The 25,515-nt window shown below is 40.4% G+C and overlaps 1 protein-coding gene across 7 annotated transcripts in view; it reads right to left on the reverse strand.

The window, feature by feature from the left end:
- Positions 1-20,078, reverse strand: part of LAMA2 (laminin subunit alpha 2) — a 390,451-nt gene extending 370,373 nt beyond the window's left edge. For 6 of the 7 annotated variants that reach the window (XM_079970719.1, XM_079970718.1, XM_079970715.1 and 3 more), the window contains exon 1: positions 19,893-20,077. In XM_079970719.1, the coding sequence (XP_079826845.1) occupies positions 19,893-20,022 (130 nt within the window). In that variant the 5' untranslated portion in view covers positions 20,023-20,077. Of the gene's footprint in view, positions 1-19,892 lie in introns of all 7 variants that reach the window. The other variant, XM_079970713.1, reaches the window with a different exon arrangement.
- Between the last annotated feature and the right edge of the window lie 5,437 nt (positions 20,079-25,515).

Raw genomic sequence — 25,515 nt, forward strand, 5'->3', positions numbered from 1 at the left:
CAAGTGATATTGTGCGTGAAGACTTCCATAACTGGTTGAAAATGAGAACAGGTAGAATGACCAAGCCCTAGAAAACATGCTGAAGTGTCATTGCTCCCCATACTTACTGAACACTGTGCTATTGAAGATGTTTGGAGGATTCTGTGCACGGGAGACACAATATCTGTTAATTGGTCAGCTTTTATGAACTGCTGCTTTGATAAGCAACAGAAGTAGCTAGGAGCTTATTCCTGACTGCCAACAAAGTCCATTTCCCCACTTTGTACGCCTTATAGGTTCCAACTTGCAAGAAAAGTTACAATGCTATCACTTTCAAACACCGAATTCTTTCAAGGCCAATGAGATCAATGTAGCACCTTTCTTTAGGAGTTGAAGTGCAGCAATGCCTGGTATCCTCTTGACATCTTCTTCCCAAAGGTGTTTAGGAGTACTGTGAGTCATTGGGGATTTTCACTTTTATAGAACTGTCATCGAAAAGGGAAACATGTCTCCTAAAATAGTTTTCAGTTCATGTTCCGTAACCTGAAAGCTATTTTTGTAGGCACACCACTTTCACAGATGCAGTGGATTCCGGTCCACAATTTCATTACACGATCATATCTTCTACACCATTAAACTCTTTTGAAAATATCATGGCAGCTCAAAGAGGTGCCAGAACACACTATAAACACCTCCTTCAATCTCTTAGATGGCAATGGTGCCCACCTGAGAGGTGTCAGAACTGAGCTGCAGTCAGGTAGAGCAGGTAACACTGGCCTTATTACTTTAACTCAGTCTAAGCCAGTTTCAGCTTTTGCTGACAATGTTCTCCTTTGGTTAGTTTTAAATTAACGTTACAGATTATTTTTTTACAGGCCATGCTCAGTTTCAAGCAGAATGAATCAAGGCATCTATGTATGCAAGGAGGGCACAGTGGGAAAGCAAAAGGGTATTTTCAAACCACTTTAAAGACTTTAAAGCTACCATGTGTGAACTGTTCATTTTGGGGGAAGGAAGAGGGGGGAATATGTTGATCCCTTCAGAGTGTTTTTTTTTGTTGTTGTTGTTTCTGTTTGAAACAAAAAGTAAGTTTGCAAAAGTAGTCCTATGCTCACGTTTGTTGTCTATTATATCCCAGGCATTCTCTTGCTCTGTGTGTATGTGCGCACTTGTGTGCAGGGCTTTAAATTTGAGGATAAAGTTCTTATCTCCACCTGGATAAGATTTAAAGGCAAGTTGGCTTTATGTGAAAAATGTCAACAGTATTTTTTCTTCAGTGGAAGACATACTTATAAAAGAAAGAGTAAGACTATTGTCAGGGGAGGTGCTGTGTTTCATAAACTACATTTTGAAAAGCACAGAGTAGTTGCAATTACAGCCAATGATGTATTGAATATTACATCTGAACTAAAACCAAATTTAAATGGCAACAGGTCACTAAAATACAGTGGGATTTCCACCCATTTCCCCTTACATTTAAATTGTTGTAAGTACTGACCTGCTGGGTAACTGCAGTTAAAGTGTATTTCTCTGCAGGTAACATTCATAGCACTGGAATATGACAGATATTGGACCTCCAGTTTTAATGCATGCCAGTTCTACTTAAATCATACATGTACATGGAACGTAGTCACTGAAATAATGCAACAGATTAAGAACAGCAGAATATAGAAAACAGAATGAGCCTGAAACTGGCTGTATATTGTTTGGTGGACCAGCTACATATGGAATCAGGCAATCCTTTAAATGTTCACCTAGCCTATACAGAAGCTGCTTTACCTTAAACATCTTCCACACAGGTCAGAAATACATTTCAGTAGAGAGGAAGTCACATGAGTCTTTTTTGATTTCTGAGGCTTACCCTTCCCAGTCAAACAGCTGATTGAAGGAGGGGGGGTGTTCAACCTTTTTTCCCAACTACACAACAGGCAAAAAGTGGAAGAAATAATCCCATACAGCCAAACAATCTGAGTGCTTTTATTGTGAACATATAGTGGGCTAAATCAATAATTCTAACCCAGTACAGTATATTGACTCCAAAAGCAGCTAGCACTGCTACATTAGATCAGGCCTGCAGAACCTGTCTCCCAACCTACCAACTATGCTTGTTGGCTCACCCAGGACTTAATAAATCTGGTTTTGCAACACACCACCAACAGTGGACTAGGAGGTTAAGAACATAGCAAGTTACAATTACTTGGTTACATTTCCATCTATGTAACATGGCTCTCCTGATGATCAATAGTGAATTTTGTGTTCAGCATGGATATCGCAGAAGTATTAGAAAATATTTTGCTTCCTCTCAGGTAATAGTTCCACGCTGTTTATCTTTAAGCAACAGATGGTGACATCTAGAGCAGAATGAGGACGATATTACCCTACAAAATCCTAGCAAGTCATTACTGGAAGGACTGTGATTTTAAATTGTTAAGTCTGTGTGCAATTGGTCATAAACAACACTTCAGTGCTGTCAAAATACACATCTTTAAATATTGCTTCATCTATTATTTTGCTGGGCTACTTGTATTTAAGGATTATCTTGTCCTTATGTTGCTCAGAACAGTGGCATTAGGAACATCTATCCTTCCAGCTAATGTTTTGAAGCAAGAAAATACAGCCTCCTCATGAGGGCTGTTTTTCATGTCTGACACCATTAAAGCTGAAGACCTTCCTTTTTGGCTTACTGTTCTAGGAAGAAAGAACAAGAAGATCTCAAAGGAAGATTTGTACTTTTTCTGTGTTCATTCAAGTTCAGTTAAGGCAGCCAAGTTCATTTCAAATAAAACAAAGCCATCCTGCTGGGATGGTGGGTATGAACCACACCTACTCTCAAAAGATACCCAAGGCTACAGCTGTTGTTCCTTTATTTCAAAACAAGGTTCAAACACAGTCAGACTACACAAACACAAGAACATCATAATCCTTCTTGCAAAACAATGAAAAAATGAGAGCATGTAGATTATGTTAATGTGGTTTTATTTGATTTCTCAATCTCTCTCTTAATTGGTACATAACTTTCATATACTTTGAAGGGTCCCAAGGATCACAATAGCTCCCTCACACTCACAAAAGAACTGACTCAATTCAGCCATCACACAAACTATGGTTTGTATTAGCCACATTTAGTAATCCACACCACGGTTGCACATACACAGCAGGCTAACCATAGTTTATAGCCGCTTGTCTGCTTTTATTGTCCATCTGTTCAGCAACCCAGCCTCTTAACTTCATTTCTGTCTTTGAAGGGCAGTAGCTTCTCAAAGTGGAACAACATTCATCTTCATAGGGCAGAAGCCTACTGAGGCAGAGCTAAAGCTCTGGTGCTTGGAAATTTCTTGTGAATTCAAACATAACCACAAACCCCAGTTAGGCAAATTAACTTCAAACTGTGGTTTGATATCCTGCTTTGGGAAGCCCCATTGCATTAATCTGCCATGGTTTGGCATTACGTCTGAATACAGTCACTGAATGATATTCAGAAGAAACAAGGAGTATTTTTATACAATAAATGTGAATTAGTTATACTTTAGCATGTTGTGGCTGAACAATTCTAAGCTTTCCTGAATAAAATGGTTTTTCTTGGCCCTTTTCAGTCTAGGGTTTGCCCTGGCTATGTAACAGAATCTGCTTCAATAGCTCTGACAGATTATCTTCAGGGTTTCAGGAAGAAAACTTCCCCTGCCCTACCTGGAGATGTCAAAGATTGAACCTGGCAACTTTTGCATGCAAAGCAGGTGCCTTATTACTGAGCAATGCTTCTTCCCTAGAGTATATTTTTCAGAATTATTTCTGTAAGGGTATAATGTGGAGGAACTAACAGAATCTTTTTTATACACTTAATTCTACAGCCTATATTGTTTGCTGTACTTATTTTTTGCTCTTATCAATGAGATGGGGGTGGGGTGGGGAATTCTAGTGCTTATTATTGTGTAGAAGCCCAGTACAGGAATATTAACATCAGGAGGATGAAAAGAGAAATAACAATGTCATCCCCAAGCGAGAAACTTGAAAGTGAATAGCTACTTGGAAGTCCGTCCTATTGAATAAAAAATTGTACACCTAACCATAGCAGAAAAGCAGAATTAACCACATTCTCTTTACCAAGAAGCTATGTAAGCCACATTCGTTTTTCTTTTTTGTCTAAAAGTGAACTCAGCATCAATGCAAAACTGCAGAGGAGGAGGAAGAAACCCTGCGCTTCTCCTGCTGTTTTATGTACAGTTACATTTAGCAACAAATCACAGCACTGACAGGAACTAAAAGAGAGCAGTAATAATGGAGGTTGATTTTGGACACCCATTTATTTTATCTGGCATATCAGCAATACTACAGGAAACTCTGTTCCAGATGAGAATGCATGGCGCTCAAAGGCTTGCAATGTTATCAGATTTCCAATATCTCATGATGTGCTTGCTCTTGGTAGGATGTGAGTGTAGTAACCAACTCCAGATGCATTATCTAGGACACTTGTACAATTATTTAATTTATAGTTTCCTGGACACATTATATAAGCTGAAATTTACAATTTGTTTATTAGCTTAAAAGAACACACCCCTGGGAGCTGACTCACAAGGTTAGTACCAATCCCTCCTTCATTTCCTTTCTCAAGTCTAATATTACTGTGAAGCTAAGAGAACAGGAGTTAATAATTAGAACTTATAACCATGGGGCCCAGTGAAAATCAGGATTTTATCTCCTTATCTGCTACAAAATGCCAGATTGGGGGTGAGGAGGGGGGGGGGAAACAAATCGATTTCCCCTATGTTCTAAGACTTGGGGAATTGCTAAAGGTTTTCCTCCTTATTGACAGGCTGTACTGCATCTAGCAATTTCTTTCTCAGCTAAACACTGAGAAAATTACTCAGATAGTCAGTGGCATGACCCCTGAATCCAGCAGCAATCCAGACACAGAGCCAGAAACTGCAGAAGCACCAGCTAAGCAGCATGATCAAGCTCAGGGCTCTGAGCTGTCTGCTGGAGATCAGGGTAACACGGCACACAAGTCTGTCCAAAGGAGTCCCCAGAAGAATGTCCTGGGCTACCAGGACCTGTAGTCTGTACTCACATGGGCAACTTCCCCTAAGTCTGAGAAACTAGGTGCTTCTAACCACACATCACTTGGTGCAACAGTGCAGGGAGAATACCAGGGAAGAGCCTATGGAATGGAGTTGGAGGCAGTGGTTAACCCTTTAAGACTCTGAAGAGAGTGATGCCTGGGAGAGGTAGTCTGAATACATACTTTAAAAGTCTCCTAACTTCTGATGAAGCAAGTTGCTCACTTGGAGCTATGTGTCTTGAAACCTCTGACCACTGGGCCATCCTCCTCAGATAAGTACAGTGGTACCTCAGGTTACATACGGTTCAAGTTACAGACTCCCCTAACCCAGAAATAGTACCTTGGGTTAAGAACTTTGCTTCGGGATGAGAACAGAAATTGCGCGGTGGGGGCGTGGCAGCAGCGGGAGGCCCCATTAGCTAAAGTGGTGCTTCAGGTTAAGAACAGTTTCTGCTTAAGAACAGACCTCCAGAACGAATTAAGTATGTAACCAGATGTACCACTGTAGTGGGGAGGCTATGTGGCAGAGGTGTCATGCTTTGTGGGTTGTGCCAAGGCCAGAGGAAGAGGCCTGGTGAGTTGAATAAAGGAAGCCACCTAGCAATTTGCTGTGGGGTATTCACACACACTCTTCCAATGGTTGGGATCCAATGCAAACATCTCCTTTTCTCATTAAATAGGGTTTAGCTTTACCAAGAAAGTGAAATATTATTGAGGGCATTCTAAAATGAAATTGTGTGGGTTGTGTGTCACTGTGTGAGAGAGTGCTGAAAAAGATCAGTAGCTTTAATGTAGTACAACCTGAGAACATTCTGAACAATTTTGTTCCTTAGAGCTTTGAAAACAGATGTTCGCAAGGTCCAGCTGACATCTTTCATTTTAGCCAGCAAAATGTGGGATGATTCCAGGAAACTGATTGTTCATGTAAGCAATGTGTGTCTCTATTAAGGAATTCCAATACCTCATATCATTACTATGTTTTTATTTCTAAGGAGACTCCCCCCCCCCCTTATTATATTAGAACACCATTAAAAAGCAGACATATTGGATCAGTCTGATGCATGATCCAGATTTAAACAGTGGCCTTCAAATGGAACTACAATAACATAATTATAGAATGTACTGACCTTGTTGGTCTAATTTCTCATGTGTCTCAAGCTGTCACCAGTTAATGTAATTCCAAGATGCAGAGATATCTTTCATATACATTTACATTCAATAAGCATAATGGCTGCTAGCACTTAAGTGACCCATTGCTCAATAACTTGTTCAATCATTTAGTCACTCAGCTATTTCTATTATACCACAAGTTATAGGACAAGCTAACCTCAACACAATGCAAAAAGTAAATTTCACACTATATGAAATTAATTTGTACTGCAACTTGTGCTATAATGTGAAATTTCCAGAGATTATTGGTGGGGGACAGCTACAAGGGGGAGTGGGTATTCCCTTAAAGCATCCCTCATTGTTTTACAGACAGACATCTTCTGTTACTTAGGTGGCACCATTGGGTCTCCCACTACATGTTTTTAATTTTACATTGTAAATTACTAGTTATGTATCCTGCATCTTTGCACGAAGTGAAAGGGTATATAATTGATCTAGGGAATAACTGCATCAGAATGGGCTGATTCTTTACATTCTACTTATGGGCTTTTCAGATAAATCTGGTTGGCTACTGAGGGAGACAAGATGCTGGATTAAACGGTCCTTGGGTTTCAACCAGTTATGTTCTTAAGTTAATATTGGGTGATACCATTCATGAACTCAGGGCATGTCAACCTGGAAAAGTAACCCATCTAGGAAGAGAAAAATTCTTGTTGTCTGGACAGCCTAGGACCTCCATACACACTGCCCAGGCTTGCACCATGGGAAAGACATTTCAGTTTGACTTCAACCCTGGACGGGCACTTCATTGTCTCTTGAGAGAGACAGATGCCAAAAACAAATGTTAATATAATGGCATGATGTCATTGACAAAATATGTAGACAAGACCGTTCTTGACCATTGGACCCACTATTGGTCTCATCCACTCAATGTGCCGAAGCCTATCTTTGCATGCAGAGGAAGTCCTTAACTCACTGAAGGTTTAGCCGGCCAATCAAAACCATTCCGGGGTGTGGCTGCTGTTGCATGCTGGCAGCTTCCAGGAGCCACAGGTGAGAGCTGAGTGCCAGGTGGGACCAAAGATGGCCAAACTACCCCAAAAGGAGAATGATGTTACCCACCAGAGGTACTATTGCTCCCTTAACATTTTAATTTGCCCCTAGCTCAGTATAATCATAAAGGTTTCCATACGTGCAAGGATCTACTCTGTGACCAAATAATCCGACAGCCTTCTCTGGGGTATATTAAAGAGATCAGGTTTCTTAAATAAAACCATATTCCTCAATAATTTATGTTCCCCTCTACACAACACATTGGATATGGTCACCAGAGACAACATTTCACAGTGACATCATAAGTACAATGCTGAAAATACCTTCCTGCTTTTAGGTTTAATATGCTGGATGATACTAATAAGTTGAGGTACTTTTCTTCACTGTCCTGTACAAATCTTTGTACAATGTAACTATGAATAATGATGTATACTATGGCATTACAGCAGGAGATTATTTTTGCAACTTCACTATCACCACTGGCAATGATCTGTTTTACAAGAAAAGATGCAATGACAGTGATTTTATCAGCCTGGTTATGCTCTCATGATTTTAAAAATACATCATTGTATTAAAGGTTTTTGTTGTTCTTTCAAGAGGCACTGTTGATAGAAGAAAACAATTCTAGTAACACTACCAGGAATATATAATGACTGACAAAATGCAGGGGAATTATGCTGGTTTCAAACTGTTAGAATACAATTAAGTCATTACAGTCAAGTCACAGGGCATTTCTGGAAGATTAATAGCCAACCATGGAAGGTTGGTGGCTCTTGGCAATATCTTCAGTCATTACCCAGGAAAAGTCATCATTAATACATGAAAATTACCCTGCCTACGGGCAGTCATTGCTATTATAAAATGAAAGTGTAGAGAAGGGAAAAAATTATTTTAAAAGTCTTTTTTTTAAGTTTGCAAATCCCTCAAATTTGATTGTGACAAGTTTTCTGAAAATTAATGTCTCCTGTATTATCCAGTGCAATTGCTTTTCAACTTCCAGTTACATTTATAATTACTTATGACAAAATTAAAGTGGCAAGAAGAATACCTAATGCAGCTTGTTTTTTAATCTGTATTTATGTCCCCAGAAAATATCTAAATCTTTGATCTTCATTCTACTGAAAACACTCTAGGGGTACATATTATTTATTCTTCATTGCCCTTTTCTCAAAGACAGCCAATAAATAGCATTGCAAATCCACATAATTATACTCTCAGAAATGAATATGAATATAAATATAAATATACATACATGTTTGACTGAATCTACATGGAGCAGCAGATTGGAACGTATTTTGGAAAGGTACAGAGGGAGGAGAGGACAGGAGTTCCTTCTGCAATCAGAAATCCTTGCACTGATGGGACATGGATGTTGAATACAGCCCAAGGTACCTTTGGAGTAAAGGTAGCCATGTCATTAAGCCAACCCAAATGTCTTAAAGTAAGTGTGCAAGTTTCTGAGTTCTGAGAATTCTTCATCAGGAGATTAGTCAGGTTCTGACCACTTATACTTTTAGGCATTTAACTAAAACACAACTGTTTCAGAAGGCTGCTTTGGCTGAGATGGATTATAGTTTATATTTTATAGGATGTGTTTTTCACATCCTATATGATGCGTTACTGATTTTTATGAAGTGAGCTGCTTTGCGAGAGGCCATAGCTCAGCAATGGGGCACCTGCTTTGAAACTTCCAGCTTCAGCAACATTGTTCTAGTTCAGAGGCCAGCTTTGGAGACAGATGATATCCCTTCAGCCAATAGCCACCAGCCACATTCGAAGTGGCACAGAGGTTCTGCAGTGATGGCTGCCCATTCCCAGAGATGGCTTCGGGGTTGAAGGGGGTAAGCCTGCTTCTGAAGCCAACAATGTTTTCTGTCGAAAGTTATGAACTCTCCAAAATTCGACAGTCCAGGAATGGTAGCATGCTTTTCAGGAAATGTTAGAATCTACTCTGGATTACCAATTTCTGGTACCATTATTATCTAAAATTTTGCTTTTCTATTCAACAACTGTCATGCTTAATGTATTAACAGAAGTAAAATCACTGACTAAAATCCTGTGTTGAATAATCACCATTCCACAATGAGATGAGTGTTCAACTCTCACATTTAAGATGATCTTATCACAGTCAAAATACCAGGCATTTGTTGTTCATTTCCATCCACGATTTCTTACTTAGCACTAGCAACCCCAGCTCTTACTCAGTTCTTCAGCTCCAATTGGGAAGACAATAAATTATCCCAACAATTGGACCATGAGCCAGCATTGTTTTTTGGAAAAGGGTTGCCCTCTTTTCTGCCCGTTAGCCTTGTCTTGTCCTACCAAGATGACAGTATTCTACTGTTGTTTTAGTTTTCTACAGCTTTTTGTTAAATGTTCTAACTTCACATTTCATTCCAGCATTATAGGCATTTTTATCTTCTGTTAAGTGTTTTCCATAGTGCATGCATGGATGGATGGATATAAAATGTCCTTTGTGGCAAGATGCATTTTTATTTGCTATTTAATGCATGGCCAGCTAGACCATAGTATGTAACTCATGTACAAAATGATTTTGTTAGCCTTCAGTAGAACAAATACACATTGGAGGCTCTCTCTAGCTACCAAGATATGTAGGTGGTAGAAAATATCCACATGTTTAACTGACACACTGTTCACTTGTCTGTATTACAACTGGGAAAAAGAAACACAGCTGCTGTAAGCATAATCAATGCATAGAGTGTGCATGGCAAAGTCACCCACCCACTCCAGCAAATATTTTACCCACTTACTGTATGGCCAGTGCAGAAGTGATTAGGAGAGGGAAGCACATCCTTTGGTAACACGTCTAACCAACAGAACATTGGCACTATTTTAGAAAGCCTGATTCTTTTGTTTCTGACAGTATTATAAAAGAACCACATTCTATTACATGTGCATACCAACTATATATTCAATTCCAATGACTCATTTTTCTTCCATAGGTGATGTTAATACACCAGTCACAGTCAGCAAGAGCAATGGATCAGTTCTATGCAATCAGTTCCTGGCTACATTTCTGCCAAAGCAGAACGTGGAATTTCAGGTGGTTAAAAAGACCACTGGTCTAGATAAACAAGTTCTATACATTCCCTAAAGAAACAATTACAATGCTTGAGGATTCTCCTGTACCCAGTGTTATATATTGAGTTCTTGGAATGCCTTTTATCCATATAAGGTGGTTTGCCAGTTACAACCCTTTCTGGAGAAAGTATACCTGGCTGCTTATATCCAGACTAGACTACTGTAATGATTTCTTTGCACCAGTTTGTGCAACAAATGTACACATTTGTTGCTGAGCTCAATTGAAAGTACTAGCACTAACCTTTAAAGTCCTAAACTACTGTAGGGTCACCTACATCCTTATGAACCTGCCTTGAGTGTTTTATTGTCTATTAAAGGAATTGTCTTCAAAACTCTGAAAGGGATACATGATATCACACGTGAGTTGCATGAACATCCAATTCTATCACATCTGGCACATATCCTGAAGGCATGGGAGTTGTCCTATCACATGAAGTATGCGTAGTGTTAGCCATCCCTACTCATTTCTAGATGTTTTCTAAAAATATTTATTCAGGTAGGTCTTTCAAATCTATTATTCCTTGCCAATCGCCTCTTACTGATGTGATTGATGTTTTTGTTGTAATAATGTGCCTTTAGTGCGTATATCACCATGTGATGTTTTAAATGAAAGTTTGGTTTATAAATATCTAATTAAATAAAATAAATAGCTCTTTGCAGCTGCTATCCAAGAGCATTTCCTTGCTGCTTGAATAGCAAAACCCAGTGACATGCAAGCATTTATGGCTGTTTGAAAGAACTGGCTATGATTTAAAAGTTTGAAAACAATGCATAAACATTTGACTATCAACTTCCAACAGAATTGGATGCTGGAATAGTACTTAGGCTGGAATGAGAAAGTAAGTTTATTATTCATGGTAAGATTTCACAATAGTCCACTTAGTATATCCTTGCTGCAGCTGCTGTAATGACATTAGGCTCTGACTCAAAGGGATAAGCTGTTGCAAGACTCTGGCAAGCCCTTGTGAAACTTGTATGTGTGATGTTGATGAAGTATCCACCAAGCAAGAGGTTTTTTAAAAAATATAACAGGTAGTCCAACCCTGTTGTTAATTACGAAAAACAATATCCATGTATTTCAGGACTGCACTACTGAGTTTTCTATGGAAGTCATGGAAGCTTGGAAGTTCCCAGTCAGTAACAATGTCAACCATACCTTAGCTGGCAAAGTGGAAATCACCTAACATTACAGCGGAGTCAGGTGATTATCAAGTGGGCCCCATCTATCTCTCAAAATATTCCTCTGAGAGTGGAGGAACCCAGGAACTGACTTGCTGGCCAGATTCCATTCCCAAGAATTTTCTGGGCCCAAACAATTCTTCCTGAGGCCACCCTAATGTAGTCATTTCCAGTTGGGAAACAAATATTTTTAAATAAACTGGGGAAGGATTTGCAGGATAGAAACAAAGCGGGGAAGGGTTAAAAGTGTTTTTCTCATACAGTCAGATGAGTTTGCATCTGAAATATGCACTAAAAGGATCAGAATTAAAATAAATCCAAGTTTTTTATATCTCTCCCATGTCTTTGTTAACTTTCCATTTGAATCATGATTTGTCAAGACTGCTACATATATTTCTTTCCAATTCTATTTGCAGTTATTTAAGGTGCCACACGTTATGTCAGATGGAATCAGATCCTTTTTTTAGGTTGATGAAGCAGTTCAAAGCATGAAAGAACATCACCTGCTTTAAAGATCACTTGCTTTAAACTAGTACATTCTTTCTTGGTGATATTTTGTCTAAAAAAATATGACAGCTATATTACAGTGGACAGTAAGTGACACTGGCATGTACTGTTGTTGATTGCAATGTTATGAAATACAATCACCATTAAATTTATGTTGTGCTGTACAGAAGCACATCATGTAGACATCTGTATGCATTCTACCATTTGTAGAAGTAATTGTTTTTGAAATGTATTTTTTCCATGAATTTAAGCATTCTGCTTTGATCCATGCTACAAAGAAATGTTTATTATCTTAAATTTCAATATGCTGGTGTGAACAAATTTTGATGTGACATTGCAACTAAAACATCATATTGCCCCAAACACAAATTGTCACTTTGATATACAATGCTTCTATGTAATGAAACCTAAAATAAGAAGCAGGGGCAACTGGTTAAATACCATGAAGCATACAAAATAAAAATAGAATTTCTCACCAAGATTCCTATGTGTGTATCTTTAAACAGCAAAACAATACAGGAACCCATGTACAATCAAATTATAATCAGCTCATAATCAGTAAAGGATGTTTCAGAAACTGCATTCAATGTTACTTTTTCAACCAGAATGTCATTGACGGCCATGCAACTTCAATAGCTGTGTTTCTACCTGCTAATTTCTGCAACATCAATTACTCACTGAGATTCTTTTTGCCAAAGTATTGATCTGGCATTAACAATGCCATATCAACCCAGCGAGCCCAAATAAGTGTATGTATTGTAAGTCACTTTCCATTTACTTTTCTTAAAAAGCAACTACTAAATGTAATTAATAATAATAATAATAATAATAATAATAATAATGCAAGAGATAGTATGCATAAAGCAGTCGTAAGGGAACAGTTGCATTTCAAAGAAAACTTCTGACAACCCTCTGAAGGGTGTGAATGTGGTGCTGAATTTCCATTTATGATAGAAATCTTATCCCATTTCCTAAAGTCATAATGTTCAATTTTTCTCATCCTAAACAGTGGCAGCTACTGATACAGAGTTTGGCCTAGGGAAACAAGTAAACTTTTATATACATTATGGGGAGAAGGGGTGGAGTTCAACACAGGATGTCATTTCAGCCACAGACCCATGGTTATTGTAGCACTAATCCCATTGTATGCATGGGTCTTACTGTGAACCTCTCTGGTTCATGGCATTAGCCTTTTGCACATTATGCACACAACAGATTTGAGAAGTCAAATACTACACTGAAGATATCAGAACAGGTGTAAGGAACCTGTTGCCCTAATGATGATGTACTCCAGTTCCCATCAGTCCCAGTCAGCATGGCCAAAGATCAGGAATGATGACAACTGTAGTCCAGCAGCATCTGGAGGGCCCCAAGTTTCCTATCCATGTATTAGAATATGGAAGTAACCCGAATCACAGTGCCCCTTATGAAAAATGTTCTATTCTTCTTCAGTAATTAAACTCTTCCAATAGTATACTGTGTATCTTGCAAGTACCGGTATTTCTTAACCCTATTAAAAATGTGTCACCCACCTCCTTAAAGAATAAAAACAGCGTACTTTACAACCACATTACTTTGGTGGCTCATAATCATATAATCAACATCCTGATATTTCAGGCAATAGGGAGACTCAGGAATGAAAAAGTTACTGAACTGTTTGCTCAACTATAAATCATAGATCACTGTATCCAGAAACAAAAATCATAGTACAAGAGCAAGGATTATATAATTCAGCAGTGCTGGTAAGACTTCTCTCTGCTGATTAGGGGAGGCAAGCAGTTTTCACTGAGTCCATCTTCCTCTGCTACCCTCTGAAGCTTCACTAAATCAGTTCTGCAGCATGCCCCAACCCCCTGGGTCAGATTTAGGATCTGTGAGGGAGTACAAGGAAGAGGGGGAATCACCAAAAATTGCTTCTCTTCTCATTCCATTGATGGAAGCCTTACTGTCAGCTGAGCAACACCACTGCATACAACCTTATGAGTGGAATTCAACTAAGCTTTTATACAGAGTAGGCACAATGAAATGAATGGATGTAACTTAAGTTAGGTACATTAATTGCAAAAGGTCTAACCTGAGAAAAACTTGGACTGAGCGGAGATATGATAGGTAAAAAGGTAAAGGTACCCCTGCCCGTACGGGCCAGTTTTGACAGACTCTAGGGTTGTGCGCTCATCTCACTCTATAGGCCGGGAGCCAGCGCTGTCCGCAGACACTTCCGGGTCACGTGGCCAGTGTGACAAGCTGCATCTGGCAAGCCAACGCAGCACACGGAACGCCGTTTACCTTCCCGCTGGTAAGCGGTCCCTATTTATCTACTTGTACCCGGGGGTGCTTTCGAACTGCTAGGTTGGCAGGCGCTGGGAACCGAACGATGGGAGCGCACCCCACCGCGGGGATTCGAACCGCCGACCATGTGATCGGCAAGTCCTAGGCGCTGAGGTTTTACCCACAGCGCCACCCGCATCCCTGGAGATATGATAGCTATCTTCAAATATCTCAAGGACTGTCACATGAAAGAGGGAACATGCTTGTTTTCTCCTGCTCTGGAGGGTAGGACTTGAACCAATGGCTTCATTACAAGAAAGGAGATTCCGACTAAACATCAGGAAGAACTCTCTGACAGTAAGAGCTGCTCAACAGTGGAAGAGTTTCCCTCAGGACTCGGGAGGTTGTGGACTCTCCTTCATTGGACGTTTTTAAGCAAAGGCTGGATGGCTATCTGTCATGGATGCTTTAGCTGAGATTCCTGCATGGCAGGGGGTTGGACTAGATGGCCCTTCCAGCTCTACAATTCTATGATTCTATGAATACCACCCTAAAACCCCAATTACCTACATTATTTATTTATTGAATTTATATACCACGCTTCATCCGAGGATCACAGCTGTAATGCACCCTGGGGCCATAGGGTAAACAGCAGGTAATTAATAATAGTAATAGTAATAAGCATTAAGGCCAAATATTCCAAAAAATTTAAAAAAAACTGAATTTGATGGGATTTAATATTCAGGCTATTTGCATAGACTATGTTGATTCCCTAGTCTTTTTGCAGATGGCGCAGATTTGAATACCAAGTTGTTGAAAAAATATAAATGTAAATGACTAACAGTTCTGCCAGTAAAATACTTATATAGATTTAGATATCACATATCAAGTTTGTGGCTCAAGGACTGACCACTAAATCATTGTCTAACCCAACTGAATATATGAATTTAAAAATTCAATTTCCAAATCTTCAACAAACAGAATATGAAACTAAAATTCATCTAAAGTCTGGGAAGGATGTATTTAACATAGTGTGAAATTTAAAGCTTGTTTAAGCTTTGTGGGTGTTTTTTAATCAATTCCTAGAATTACATCAAGTATTTTCTCCACTCAAATTTCATTCTAATACTCCAGAGGAGGCAGTGTGTAGTCTGGTTTTTTAAGGGCTACTATATATCTTTTGGGCATGTTTTCCTGAACTAAAAGCATTCAAACTTGTAAGATCCAGTGCTCTAAAATACTGTTTTCTTCATGCAGACCTGATACTTTTGAAAAGACCTCTAGGAGGAAAAAAAAAGCATAGTTCAGTTAACAGAAAAATAAGTAACATATGATGCAACAAGCTAAATATTAAATTAACTCCAGGTTTCTGACCACAAAGTCTCCAAACAACTTTAAAAAGTCAAATTACAGAGTAGCATATTGTCTGAGGTGCAAGATGTGCTGGAATTCTACATTTTAACTGCCATCTGGAAATCCTGTAAACGTCTTAACTATCTCATGACCCCAAATGCCCTGAACATGGTTGACAGGCATATATATCAAAATATCTGAAAGTGCCATTTGGTACTATCACAGTATTTATTACACAGTATTGTTTATTAAATGTAATGCCTCCCCACTGAAGAAAGGACAGAATAACTTTTCCCCATATTGTGCCAAATTCTGAATGTGTGCTTAGATTGGCTTGGAACAAAATGGCAGCTTTGAACAAATGAAATAGTCGCAGATGCATCGTAGGGGTGTGGAACTTCTATATTGCTCAATACCAAGCCTGTTAAATACAGTCCTTTTCATAATCCTCCCACAACTTCATCCTACCAAGTAGGCAGGAGGTAATTGTGGGGTCACTCAAAGAGCGACAGGATATAAGGACAGACAGGGAACAGCAGCAAACTGTTACTCAGATAAAAAAAAGGTTTCCTAGAGTGTATTTCATACAATGCCTTCTATTCTATAAGGTGTTCAGATATATCCCTCAGGAAGGGCTGACCTTGCAATCCTCTCCTTTGATTAAAGTTTATCTGGATCACTCAAAATATACAATGCTTCAAGGATGACAGAGATGTAATTGTGAGTAACAAGGAAGGCTGGTAATATTGGTGGAAATGTTATGGTGCCTTATCACATCCTTGTTTCTGTATCACAATCATCTATAGCTGGTGTGATGACTAGAGCGTTGACCTAGGAATGGGGAGATCCAAGATAAAGTCTCCACAAATCTCAGCAAGGGATCTTGAGCCAAACCTCTCAGTGCTAACCCACCTCTCAGAGTTAATCAGTCAATTATTCATGTATTTATTGTTCTTTTAACTTACTGCTCCTCCTAAAAGAACGCAGAGAGGCAACCACAATCTTAAAACACAGTACGAACATACAACAATGATTAAAATTACTGACAGAACAATATCAACCTTTAAACCACAATTCAGCAAACAACATTTGACCTCTGTTAAAGTGAATCACTAACTACCAATTGCTGATGATGTGTGGGACAACTGGATATCAGGTGGGAAGGAGCTCATAGCCAGAGGGCTGTCACTGACAAAGTCCTGCCTTGTGCCATTAACACACAGGTCTTAAAGCACCAGATCAGATCAGATGGTATTGGAAGAGGCACTCCTTCAGGTTGTATAGAGCCATGTGCACAAATATCAACACCATGAATCACACAGTTAGTTCTAAGAAGAACAGTTCTAAGAAGGGGCATAATATCCCTTATTGCTGCCCCAAATAACAATCTTGCAGTGGCAAATAATTAGAACAAAAATAAGGGGAACCGTTTACTCCACCCTGAAGTCTTTGAAGATGGACTATAAATGCAAAATTTGATTTGAAGTAAAAAATTTTAATTTTAATTATTTTTTAATAATAATAATATATTTTTATTTATATCCCACCCTCCCCAGCTTTGGCTGGGGAGGGTGGGATATAAATAAAAATTTATTATTATTATTAAAAAATAAAAATAAAAAATGCATAATTTCTCTATGACAGTAAGTGAATTTCTTTCCTTGCTCTTGACTACCTCTCTTTTCATAACCACCCAGATAAATTACATGCAAAGTAGACTTATCTATTACAGTACAGGCATTAAAAACATATGGCATAGTGGTGAGGAGTCACTGCTAGAATAACCAATTGCCACCAGAAGCAAAAATTGTGATTTTTTTCCCCAATAAAAACATGGCATACATAACAGGATTGCTATAGTTCTAATCCCTACCCAGCATTCTAGATTTAAGACTGCAGAAAATAAGGTAAAGGTAAAGGTACCCCTGCCCGTACGGGCCAGTCTTGACAGACTCTGGGGTTGTGCGCCCATCTCACTTAAGAGGCCAGGGGCCAGCGCTGTCCGGAGACACTTCCGGGTCACGTGGCCAGCGTGACATCGCTGCTCTGGCCAGAGCCAGAGCCAGAGCCACACACGGAAATGCCGTTTACCTTCCCGCTGGTAAGCGGTCCCTATTTATCTACTTGCACCCGGAGGTGCTTTCGAACTGCTAGGTTGGCAGGCGCTGGGACCGAGCAGCGGGAGCGCACCCCGCCGCAGGGATTCGAACCGCCAACCTTTCGATCGGCAAGCCCTAGGCGCTGAGGCTTTAACCCACAGCGCCACCTGCGTCCCTCACATAAGGTAAAGGTAAAGGTACCCCTGCCCGTACGGGCCAGTCTTGACAGACTCTGGGGTTATAAATAACAACAGAAGGTGAGAAAAATGGTAAAATATGTATTTCTATAGCTGTAAATTACCTCCTCGTCTGAACACTAAATGGCAACAGCAATGAATGTGCCCCAATGTATTTTAAATGTGCTATTTTAAAATGTGACTGACTGCTCTCTGTTTTCCAGTGAGTCTATTTCCAAATGTAGTCAACCTGTCTGAGTTCTCCCCATAGTATATTATAACTCTATTTAGAATCTGAGAAGACACAAGCAGCCCTATCCTTTGCACAGATCAAAAAAGTTTCCACTTTAGGTGCTCATTCTATATTGTTTAAAACCTATCGTTCTTGTTGTTTTGTAATGTTTTTAAAACATTGTTAAAACATTATGGTATGTTTATAAATTACTTTGAGATGCATGTAAAATGCAATTCATAAATTACTAAAAAATAATAATGAAAGGTAAGTTCCACTGATTTCAATGGTGCTTATTCCTAATCATTTGACAGGCCCTCATTAATCTTCCAAACAGTTAAAATTAGCATTAAGGAGCCAGCTATTTGAGGTTTCCTAAAGGGCACATACAACCTACAAGTTTAAGGATGATATCCAGCTAAGTTACACTCAAAGCAAACCCAGTGACATCAATGGACTAAAGTTACTTAAGTCCATCCCCCCCCCCCGCCCCAACTTAGTTGGCTTAGTTGGCTATTGACCATAGCATCTGGTCCTCTGATGCAAAATGTGGGATGGGCAGAAAATCCTCAGATGAGTCTGAATGTTTTAATTACTTTCAGATTTCTACATTAAAGTCATGAAGAGGCTTTGCTATTTTTAGTCAGATCCCTCCACCCCCAACACAGCCATTTTCTAACCTTACCACAAACTTTTCTCTTCAAAGAGAAAAGTACTCTTTGAAAAGCACTCTTTCTCTTTAGCTAAAGCTAAAGCCTACCGGTATATACAATTACTTCAATATTATAAGACTTTATTCATGCTGTATGTCTTTTGGAGCCATTTTTTACGCTAATTAATATGACTCCCATGTTATCCTCTTAAGTGATTTTTCTCTTTTTCCAATTGATCATATTGCAGAGTAAGAAAAAAGAAGTATACAATGCAACATTCACCTAGCCCAAACCCTAGGTGCTTACACCATATTTGAGGAGTTATTCCCCATCACCACAATCGTAAGTCATAATAACCTCACTATTTCATGGAACTACCCATCGCATACAGTAGCCTGAAGTATTTGGGAAGATGCAGTTTGCAAGTAAAACCTGGCAATAAGCAGAAAAGGGACTGTTCCCTAGAGACACAGGTTCAGTTCTCCAGTTCATAAGCATCACTTTCTAATAATAATTATAATAATAATAAAATGCCAGCACTGGGGACTCTCAGTTGGAAGGCTTATATTCAGAACCTCAAAGCAGCCTGAAAAAAACTGATGTCAATTGTGACTCTTGGAAGGACGTGGCCTTGAATGTGTGTCCCATCAAGTCGTCAACACGTGGTGCCAAGAACCCCCTCGGTCTGAAAAATCAGATTTGCAACAGGCGCGTTTTGAAGAAATCAAATGCTCTCCAAGGGACCGAAAAAGCAGGGCGGGGGGGGGGGAAGGAGAGTAAAGGGAGCCCGACTCCACTTTGCCCTTCTGCAGCGTGGAAGCCCAGCAGCTGCCTGCATAACAGCTTGACCAGAAGAGGGGAAACTTGGAGCCGGGCTGCCTTTCACAGCTCTCCCAAGTGCCTCTTCAGCCCATCTGTGGGAGATGCTGCAGTGAAACACCAACCATTTGCTGCTTCTCTTCATTTACTGACGTGGAGGGAAGACTCAGAAGAAGCAGGCGAGAGATGAGGAGAAAGAAGAAGCGGGCTGGGGAGGGAGAGCAACCGAAGTGTGTCTGTGTGTGTTTACCAGAAGCCCCTCACAGCTCTAGGGAACTAGCTCCATGCCGGCAAACTTTACCGTACCTCGTTGCTGAGGCGCTGCCTGTTGCTGGTGCTGCTGCTGCTGGTGCTGCGGCGGCTGAAGAACTTGAGCGCCGCACCGGCTCAGTAAGGCGGCCAGGACCAAGAGAGGAGGCAGAGCGGGTCGCGTCATTGCTCCTCCTCAGCGGCAGACGCCGCGCGCTCTCGCTCTCTCCCGGCTAGCGAAATGAGTTTCAAGTGAAGAGACGCTGCCTGAGAGGGAGAGAGGCGTCGAAGCCGCTGCCACAAGGGAGGGCGCCGCGGAAGGATACGCCCCTGTCCCGCTCCGCGCGCTCCCTCAGCCTGGCCCGCTCTCCTCAGTCAGGCACCGGCCAAGGGCCTGAGGAGGTCACGGGACAATGAACAATCCGGGAAGCCTTCCAAGGACGGAGGAGGCTTCGAGGGAATGAAGAGGGCAGCGAGCGACGCGCGCGCCCGGGGTGGAGGTTGCTGAACAGCGACAAGGTCTTGGCCAGAAAGCGTGAAGAGCAACAACAACGGACTGGAAAACAACAGGAATGGGAACTTTTAACAGTATTATTATTATTATTATTATTATTATTATTATTAATAATAATAATAATAATAATACTGTTATGGGATACTCTCAATTTCCTACTCATACTGCCCCTCAATGAGGTCAAACTTAGATTCACAAAATGTTTAGGGCATTCGTACCACTGCATACCCCCCAGAAAAAAGCACTGATGGTGATGATGATGATGATGATGATGATAATAACAAGACCTCACCTCAGCGGAAGAAGTTTCACAGAATGACCTAGAACTCGCTTTGCCGTCAGCAACTCCAGGCACTGAACTGGACCAATGAATGAGACGTGGATTTGAAGCTGTATACAGTGGTACCTTGGGTTAAGAACTTAATTCATTCTGGAGGTCCGTTCTTAACCTGAAACTGTTCTTAACCTGAAGCACCACATTAGCTAATGGGGCCTCCCACTGCTACCACGTCGCTGCTACGCAATTTCTGTTCTCATCCTGAAGCAAAGTTCTTAACCCGAGGTACTATTTCTGGGTTAGCAGAGTCTATAACCTGAAGCGTCTGTAACTTGAAGCGTCTGTAACCCGAGGTACCACTGTACCATGTAGCAGGCCTGGCATTTTTAACATGTGTGCTCATGTGTCTTGGAGGTTTTTCCAAACTAAAATACTGGGAGAATTGTGGTGATAGTGAAAGGGACGGGGATGGAACAATGGAAGATTCTGGGTTCAAATCAGTTTGGTGCGGTTTTGCCCGCGGGGTATATATTACAGACTCTTGAACAGGGAATGAAGGAGCCTGCAGAGGTTCCCTGAGAATAGATAATAGTATGTACAGAACGGTAGCTCTCCTCTTCCCCTTGAGAGAAGTCACTGACCATGAACTGATGAGGAAACCAACACATTGAAAAGATACGTGGGTCAAATAGTGAAGCTGAAGTGATGGGTTCCTTCATCATTGCTCTCAATATTTCTTCCCTCCATTCCCTCTTTACTACACTAGCCCTCAATTCCTTTCAGGCATGCTTGTGGACTAAAAAAGCATATGCCCATTTATCTGGTGGCATTTTTTTCTCAGACTGATTCTCAGTGCATCAATTGTACACAGTAATATCCTGTAAAGTGGGTGATAATTTTACCAGGTCCCTGCTTTCCCAGCCAGTTTACTGTCGTGTAGTTACACATATACTATGCTCAACTTTTTGTTTGCAGATGTGTGACAGGGTATGCTACCAGCATATGTTTCAAATCTTGTCTGTTCCCAATTCCTTTGTATGTGTTACCCAGCTGCCTCATCATGGCAATCTAGTCATCCTGTTCTTCATTAGCTTCAGCTTTGCTGACTGGCCTACATAGAGTGCATTATATTAATCCAGTCATGAGGTTACCAGTGCACAGATCACTGTGGCCAGACTTTTCTTGGCCAGGAACAGACATAGCTAGCATGTCAGCCATGACTGCAGCACCCCCAGACTTCACAACTCCTTTTACAGAGGGAGTGTGATCTTATTCAGGGCAGACTCCTTGCTTATTTCCCAGACCTGTGAACTGCCCACCCACAATGCCTCCATCTTGTCAGGATTCAATTCCAGCTTAGTAGCCCTCATCTAACCCACCACAGGATCCAAACACAGCTCCAGGACCTGCACAGCCACACCCGACTCCTAAGTTATAGGAAAAGTTGAGTTTTAATGGCATATTGGAGACACCTCATTCCAAATCTCCTAATGACCACTCTCAATGGCTTTGCATAAAACAACATTCAGGAGAAAATGTCACCCCATGGCGTAACTGCCAGAGGCCTGAGGTAATTGTCTCCCAAAGCTGTAGGTAGGAGCTGGACTACTTTCGACTCAGAGAGCTGAAATATGCTCATAAATGTTGAGAAGTTTTCTGTTTAAATGTTTATTTTGGCCATATTCACATCTTTGCCAATTAAAGAAATGTAATAAAAATCTGAGTTAGCCTTTAACCTACGGATCCACTGCATTGTGTTGCTGCAGGTCCTATTTGTACTATCTACTGGATCAAGAGAACTGATAACAGCTAATATGGTACATAGAAAAAGTAGGGCAGGGGATACAAACCTTAGATACAAAGGGAGAAACTAATCATTTGAGGACAGGAGCTGGTGTACCTGCTCAAGATCACTTAAAAAGCTGAGCCTACCCGTAATCATCTTTAACAACTCTTCCTGCACATAATCAGAGAGATAAAAGGGTGTGCTTCCCTACCCATCTATACTTACTGCTGAAGTGTGGATGCCTAATGCATTGGTAATTGTGGACATAAAAGTGTTACTTGTACTCTATTGACACTGAGAACAAGGGTTTGGTCTTGAGTGTGTTGAACTTAGAGATCAAGAAATATAACTAGTGGAATAATCTATATTCTTGGGAGGGTTGGTAACCAAGTTGGAGTTGTGAAGGTGACATAAAAGGGCTATGAGAATGGTCTAAAAAGGATTGGATTACATGCTGCCAAGGACAGAAAACTTAGTAAAGATTTGGAAGGCCAAAGATATTTCATTAGAAACTAAAATCAATACCTATGATTCAGTTGTCATGCCATTCTTCTTCCTTGGGTTGAAATATTGGAGAAGAAGGACAGCCAGAGAAAGAGCTTGACAATGGAATTGAGATGGCCGAGGAGCATGCTGAGTTTCAAGACTGAAAGAAAGAAGATATGGAATAGAAGAAAAATGGGGAGGGCAAGAAATCACAGTGATATAAAAGGTCCAAAAACAGAGCTACTGTGGTTTGCATTTCTGGAATGCACTCCAAGGAAAGCAATTCATCTGGTGTGTCACCTATCACACTGCAGGATAAGAGAAGCACAAGAAAACCAGGATTAGATCACAAAAATATCAATCCTAAACACCTCTCAATGGAAGGACATCCCATAAATTTCAATGGGACCAAGTAAGCATAGGGTTGGCTTGAAGGAATATTGGCGCAACTTAGAGGCAAACTTGTTAGAGCATGGGCAGTTATAGGAAAGAGCCCACCCTTTATCCATCCATAAAAAATGCACACACTTAAATACATTCAAGGGTCATTCAGATGAAAACTTGATTGAACTTATCTGTATATCCAGCACAGCTGGATTTGTTTATGCAGTGCTTAGTTTTTTTATTTGTAGAGCATTTGTAGTACACTGTTCTTCAGCCAAAAAGGCTCACAGAGCAGTTTACCATACAATCAACTAAAAGAAAACAATCCTTGCCCATGGGGTTACAATGTAAAAGACACAACACAAAAGGGGGGAAAGGCCAGGGAGGGAAGGCGGCAGGGAAACAGACTCAGGCACCCATTTTGAAATAGTACAATAGTTCTTATAACGAACACCTGGAATTGAACTAACCCAGGGACAGGAGGTGCTTGATGGAACTGGTCTTTCAGCTAGAATGAGCCCTGCTTCTTATGTCTCGCATTTAGGCAATTGCCTGGAATGGCTGCTATAGAATGCTTCGTGTTCAGTTGGTTTTAGTTAGTTTGGTTTACTTACTATTTATTCCTGGGCTCCCTGCCTTTTGACCCTGCAGTCTGATGCATATACACATTCATTTCTTGCTAAATACAACATTAAGTGTTCACTTGCATGTTTGAATGAACCCTCACAGATCAAACTGCATGGATATAATGTATGTATTTAAACAAATTGCCTTCATTATCACATCTTTTTTGGTGATGGGCTATAAGTTCTTATGATGGCATACAGTGATAATATAACAGGGCAACATTACAAAATCTTCTACTAATATTTCCATAACATGGAGCTAGCATCTTGTTAAAGAAAACCTGTGTAAACTGTGTAAAAGATGCAGAAATTTTGCATGGAGACTTCACTTTCCTGAAAGCTCTCTTTTCTTCATATATTTGCTTAGCTACTTCAAGCCCAAAATTCAATTCAAATGCACATCACATTGTGCTGACAACAGAGAATTCTGCTCAATGTAAATAAATATACAATCCATTTACTCCCTTCACTACTCATCCATGTTGAACAGAGCTCTTTTCTTCTGCAATTCTTCTGCAATTGAGACCTGGACCAAAATGGTATGTGTTCCAATTACTTGCGCTTTCTTTTCAAAGGACTCTCATTACTTCTTAAGCATTCTAAAAACTGGTATACATTTTCTACCAGTAAAATGACAGCAACCAGAATTTTCCCACTGTCACTCTCAAGCATGTGGAACATGAGGCACAGAGGAATTCTTAACTTCTTAGTAAGGAACCATATATTTAAGATTAACTTTGACCATTTTGAAAGTTAGCCATGCCAAATATTAGTCTTATATAGTTTGTATGAAACACCCCCTTCCTTTCTTGAACTTTGTGCTGCATCATCTCTTGCAGCTTGTACACTTTCCAGTGGACAAACAGGACAACAAGGGTGGCAGCTGGCAAGCCTATCCCAATTCATACTGTCTTGTCATAGTTATAGAATCATACAGTTGGGGGGTGCCTTGTAGGCCATGTCATCCAGCCCTGTGCTCTGTGTAGAAATCCAGAGCTAGAGATGGGCTGTAAAGCCACTGCTTGAAGAGGGAGAGTCCATAACCCTTCTAGGTAGCTGGATCCATAGTCAAATGTCTTACCATCAATATATTTCTGAAAATGTTCCGCTGAAACATTCATACTTAGTCTCTCCAGGGCAGCAAAAAGCAAGTCTTCACCCTCTTCTAAATGATGGTCCTCCAGGTACATGAAGAGCCCCACCACATGTGGGGCTACCTTTGAGGTTGGTCTGGAGGCTGCAGCTAGTACAGAATAGGGCCACTAGCATACTTGTGAGGTCAAGCTACCACCAACATCTAACACCTTGTCCACAGGATCTGCACTGGCTATCAGTCTACTACTGAGCCAAATGCAAGGTTTTGGTACTAACATATAAGGCCCTATACAGCCTAGGTCCACATTACTGGAGTGACTAACTTATTCTTTATTCACCCAGTAAGTCACTGCACTCTGCAGGAGAATTTCCCCTTGAAGTCCCAGATAAAATACCAGAAGCCAATTCCACAGTAACTTGGAGCAGGGCTTTCAGTGTAGCTACTCATGCTCTGTTGATATCTCATATCACTGATGAGATATGAAAAGTGCCCAGTATTTGTACTTTCTAGA

This window comes from Podarcis cretensis (assembly GCF_951804945.1).
Source record: "Podarcis cretensis genome assembly, chromosome: 3".
NCBI classification, from domain to species: Eukaryota; Metazoa; Chordata; class Lepidosauria; order Squamata; family Lacertidae; genus Podarcis; species Podarcis cretensis.